This window comes from Vicia villosa, linkage group LG4 (assembly GCF_029867415.1).
Source record: "Vicia villosa cultivar HV-30 ecotype Madison, WI linkage group LG4, Vvil1.0, whole genome shotgun sequence".
NCBI lineage: Eukaryota > Viridiplantae > Streptophyta > Magnoliopsida > Fabales > Fabaceae > Vicia > Vicia villosa.
This window is the reverse complement of record NC_081183.1, coordinates 79,209,615-79,215,261: the sequence shown is the minus strand read 5'-3', so window position 1 is coordinate 79,215,261 and position 5,647 is coordinate 79,209,615. Positions and strand designations below refer to the sequence as shown.

Sequence of the window (5,647 nt, the reverse complement as noted above, 5' to 3'; positions counted from 1 at the left end):
AATCTTGCTTTGCACATTTCTATGAACTGTCAGTCAGACTCTTTGTCCAATGTGTTAGTAGACACCGGATCTTCCTTGAATGTGATGCCAAAGACGACTCTTGCTCGCTTGTCTTACCAAGGAATGCCTATGAAATTCAGTGGTGTAGTTGTCAAAGCATTTGATGGATCGCGGAAATCTGTTATCGGCGAAGTCAACCTTCCCATGACAATTGGTCCACATACATTCCAAATCACCTTCCAGGTCATGGACATTCAAGCTGCTTATAGCTGCCTGTTAGGACGACCATGGATCCATGAAGCAGGGGCAGTAACTTCTACGCTCCATCAAAAGTTAAAATTTGTAACAAATGGAAAATTGGTGACGATAAGTGGAGAACAAGCCTTGATGGTGAGCCATTTATCCAATTTCTCTTTCATCGGTGCTGATGATGTGGAAGGAACTCCGTTCCAAGGTCTCTCTTTAGAAGACGAATCTTCCAAAAAGAAAGCATCGATCTCTTCTTACAAAGAGGCAGTAAAAGTAGTGAAAGATGGAACTACTACTGGCTGGGGGCAAGTTGTGATCCCTACCAAAAATGAAACCAGAGCAGGACTCGGATGTTCACCAACATTCTTAAACTGCACCAAGAAGGATGAAACCCTTCGTCCGATCAAAGAAACATTCATTAGTGGAGGGTTCCTCATTCCAATTCCTCAAGAGGTTAATGTCCTTACCGAAGAATGCATCGAAGAAGGTCTACTCCGATCCTGAAGAAGAATGGAAATGTTATCTCAATGACTCGGGATACATATCTCAGGAAGAACCATATCCTCCTTCAGAGAAACCCAAAGGCAAAGAAACTGAGCCTGTTCCTGCAGAAATCTGGGACACCTTGGGACAACCAAGTGGAAAATTTGATTATATGGTGAAATACACTGCACCTGAAAGTTACAAGATTGCGATTGAAGATATCCAACCAACTGGATGGGGAGATTCCTTTGAATATGATAGTCAACCAGAAGAGGCTTATCAGCCCTGTCAATTTTCTCAGCAGCCTGAAATTACTGAAGATTTCAGCTTCAACGCATCTACCAAGATTTATAATCCTGAAGATGGTTATTATCACATAAATGCCATTTTTGAAGATGAAGGGGAAGATGGTCCCGCAACTGACTCGGAAAGTGTCGCTGACAATGAGTCTCTTCATCCTGAAGACTGGGAAATACATCCTGAAAATTCTGAAGATTGTGACTCGTCTTATGCTCTTCAAGAAGTAGAAGAAGACCGTTTCAACTCTACAAAGAACAAGGTTGACAAACCAGGACCTTCAAATCCTGCTCGACCAGCGGTCAATGTCAATACTGAAGATAATTCTGGGGAGAATTTTCCTGAATACATAATACACAGAGGAGTTCGTTGCTACTGGAAAGCTGTCGACGTTCCGAATGTTGTTCGCCGCTCAAAGTAATCACCTCGCTGTTATTTTGACCTCCTGCCTTGCCCAAAGCAGAGAGATGTTTTATAGGGCTTCGCTTTTAAATGTTCCGCCCAAATAACTTTGTGTATAGGGCTTTGTTTTAAAAGTTTCCCTCTTTGTCCTGCCCAAGACAAATGAGTTTGTGTTTAGGGCTTTGTTTCAAAAATGAATCATAAATAAAGCGTCATTTTGAATTCCCTACATTATATGTTTTATTTTTGCTTTTTTCTGGAAATGGTAATCCTAAAAAACCAAAATAACAAAAAAAAAAACTTTTTCAAAAAAAAAAAAAAAAAAAAATCTGCATACACTCCTGCATTCATAAATTTTCTGAAATAAATATAAATCACATGTGCAGATTTACTATTGATAAACCCATTGAATGCAATAACCCTATGCCCTCTCCCAACTTTGAGTTTCCTGTGTTCGAAGCCGAAGAAGAGGAAGAAGAGGAGATCCCGGACGAGATCTCTCGATTACTTAAGCACGAGGAAAGAGCCATTCTGCCTCACAAAGAGCCTTTAGAAAAGATCAACTTGGGTTCTGAAGAAGACAAAAAAGAAGTGACCATTGGATCGCTGCTTGATACTAATATCAAGAGTAAGTTGACAGACCTTCTCAAAGAATATGTTGACGTGTTTGCCTGGTCCTACCAAGACATGCCTGGGTTGGATACCAATATTGTTCAGCATTACTTGCCATTGAAGCCAGAATGTCCGCCAGTTAAGCAGAAATTGCGAAGGACTCACCCTGATATGGCTAACAAGATCAAAGTGGAAGTTCAAAAGCAACTCGACGCAGGTTTTCTTGTCACCTCTGAGTATCCTCAATGGTTGGCTAACATAGTGCCAGTTCCGAAGAAAGATGGCAAAGTCAGAATGTGTGTTGACTACCGTGACTTGAACAAAGCCAGTCCAAAAGATGACTTTCCATTACCACATATCGACATGCTGGTTGATAACACCGCTAAGTTCAACGTCTTTTCCTTCATGGACGGGTTCTCCGGTTATAATCAGATCAAGATGGCTCCTGAAGACATGGAGAAGACATCTTTCATCACCCCATGGGGTACCTTTTGCTACAAAGTGATGCCGTTTGGATTGAAGAATGCAGGCGCAACTTACCAAAGGGCAATGACTACTCTCTTTCATGACATGATGCATAAAGAAATTGAAGTTTATGTGGACGACATGATAGCCAAGTCCAGCACAGAAGAAGAACATATTGAATACCTTTTGAAGTTGTTTCAACGACTAAGGAAATATCAGCTTCGCTTGAATCCTAACAAATGTACTTTTGGGGTTAGATCTGGAAAACTCTTGGGTTTCATTGTCAGCCAAAGAGGTATTGAAGTAGATCCCGACAAAGTCAGAGCTATTCAAGAGATGCCTGCACCAAAAACAGAAAAGCAAGTAAGAGGATTTCTCGGACGATTGAACTATATCTCCAGATTTATCTCTCAAATGACTGCTACTTGTGGGCCAATTTTCAAGCTTCTCCGCAAAGATCAAGGGGTTGTATGGACTGAAGATTGCCAGAAAGCGTTCGACAGTATCAAAGAGTACCTGTTAGAACCACCAATATTGATTCCTCCAGTTGAAGGAAGACCACTAATCATGTACCTTACTGTGTTGGAAGAATCCATGGGTTGTATGCTTGGACAGCAAGATGAAACCGGTAAGAAGGAGCATGCCATCTATTACTTGAGTAAGAAATTCACAGACTGTGAGTCTCGTTACTCCATGCTCGAAAAAACATGTTGTGCTTTGGCTTGGGCTTCAAAACGTCTCCGCCAGTACATGATCAACAATACTACTTGGTTAATCTCCAAAATGGATCCGATCAAGTATGTCTTTGAAAAGCCTGCCTTAACAGGAAGGATTGCCCGATGGCAAATGCTGTTATCCGAATATGACATTGAATACCGTGCTCAAAAAGCGGTCAAAGGAAGCATTCTCGCCGATCATTTGGCGCATCAACCAATTAATGAATATCAATCTCTCAAGTTTGACTTTCCTGATGAAGATGTCTTGTACTTGAAAATGAAAGATTGTGACGAACCATTACCAGAAGAAGGTCCTGAGCCTGGATCAAGATGGGGCCTAATTTTTGATGGAGCAGTAAACGCTTTTGGCAATGGAATTGGGGCAATCATCATCACTCCCAAGGGTACTCATATCCCATTCTCTGCCAGATTGCTATTTGATTGCACCAACAACATCGCAGAATATGAAGCTTGTATCATGGGTCTCGAAGAAGCCATTGACTTAAGGATCAAGATCCTCGACATATATGGAGATTCAGCCCTCGTGATCAACCAAATCAAAGACAAGTGGGAAACTTACCACCCTGGCTTGATTCCTTACAGAGATTATGCAAGACGTCTGTTGACTTTCTTCAACAAGGTTGAATTGCATCATATACCTCGAGATCAGAATCGAATGGCAGACGCCTTGGCTACTCTATCTTCCATGTTCAAAGTCAATCACTGGAATGATATGCCTACAGTCAGAATCACGCGCCTTGAAAGGCCCGCCTATGTGTTTGCAACTGAAGCAGTCATCGATGATAAACCGTGGTTCCACGACATCAAACGCTTCCTTCAAACTCAAGAGTACCCGCTTGGGGCATCAAACAAAGATAAGAAAACTCTAAGGAGGCTTTCTGGCAGTTTCTTCCTGAACGGGGATGTGCTATACAAAAGAAATTTCGACATGGTTTTGCTCAGATGCGTGGACAGACACGAAGCAGACATGTTAATGCATGAAGTGCATGAAGGGTCCTTTGGAACTCATTCAAACGGGCATGCAATGTCCAAGAAGATCTTAAGAGCAGGTTACTATTGGTTGACAATGGAATCTGATTGTTACAAACACGTGAAGAGATGTCACAAGTGCCAGATCTACGCAGATAAGATCCATGTGCCACCGACTCTACTCAACGTTCTCTCGTCTCCGTGGCCTTTCTCCATGTGGGGTATCGACATGATTGGAATGATCGAACCGAAAGCTTCAAACGGTCATCGTTTCATCTTGGTAGCTATTGATTACTTCACCAAATGGGTCGAAGCAGCATCTTACGCCAATGTTACAAGACAAGTGGTTGTGAGGTTTATCAAGAATAACATCATTTGCCGATATGGTATTCCCAGCAAGATCATTACTGACAATGGTTCAAACTTGAATAACAAGATGATGAAAGAATTGTGTGAGGAATTCAAGATTGAGCATCATAACTCTTCTCCTTACAGACCAAAAATGAACGGCGCAGTTGAGGCTGCTAACAAGAACATTAAGAAGATCGTCCAGAAAATGGTCGTCACTTACAAAGACTGGCATGAAATGCTGCCATTTGCTTTACATGGGTACCGTACTTCAGTGCGTACTTCAACAGGGGCAACTCCCTTTTCTCTAGTATACGGCATGGAAGCTGTGCTCCCCGTAGAAGTTGAAATCCCATCAATGAGAGTCCTCATGGAGACTAAGTTATCAGAGGCTGAATGGTGTCAAAGCAGATACGATCAGTTGAACTTAATCGAAGAAAAACGTATGACTGCTCTATGCCATGGACAGTTATACCAAGCAAGGATGAAACAAGCTTTCAACAAAAAGGTTCGACCTCGTGAATTTCAAGAAGGCGACCTCGTGCTTAAAAAGATCTTGTCTTTTCAACCAGATTCTAGGGGCAAATGGTCTCCTAATTACGAAGGCCCGTATGTTGTCAAAAGAACATTTTCTGGCGGCGCCATGATTCTTGCAACCATGGATGGTGATGAACTCCCACATCCTGTGAATGCTGATGCAGTCAAGAAATACTTTGTCTAAAAAATACAAAAGAACAGCTCGGTAAGTTGAAAACCCGCAAAGGGCGACTTAGGCAAAAATGAGCGTCTCGGTGGACTGAAAACCCGAAAGGGCGGTCCAGGCAAAAATTAGAGACAATAAACAGAAAAAATTCATCCTGGTAGATTGAAAACCTGAAAGGGCAATCTAGGCAAAAATTAGGGATTTATGACAAAGTAACTGCATCAGTCCATACTTCGTCACCTGAAGAGTCTGTTTTTCATCAAATCATCGCCAATCTGAAGCGACAAGCACAGTTGGAACTCAAAGTTGTTAGGGGGAATAGTGGTTATTGCTTTCAATGTAGCCTTTTCCGCATAATTACCATTTCCAACTTTTGTAAATA

The 5,647-nt window shown here is 41.8% G+C and overlaps 1 protein-coding gene across 1 annotated transcript; it reads left to right on the top strand.

Moving 5' to 3' along the window:
• Positions 1-1,833: 1,833 nt before the first annotated feature.
• LOC131599276 (uncharacterized) lies at positions 1,834-5,283 on the top strand. The gene has a single exon (XM_058871684.1). The coding sequence runs from the start codon at positions 1,855-1,857 to the stop codon at positions 5,281-5,283; it is 3,429 nt and encodes a 1,142-aa protein (XP_058727667.1). The 5' UTR covers positions 1,834-1,854.
• Positions 5,284-5,647: the final 364 nt, after the last annotated feature.

Bases quoted from the DNA above. Each gene is read 5' to 3' on its own strand.
- LOC131599276 (XM_058871684.1), top strand. From the start codon at position 1,855: ATGCCCTCTCCCAACTTTGAGTTTCCTGTGTTCGAAGCCGAAGAAGAG.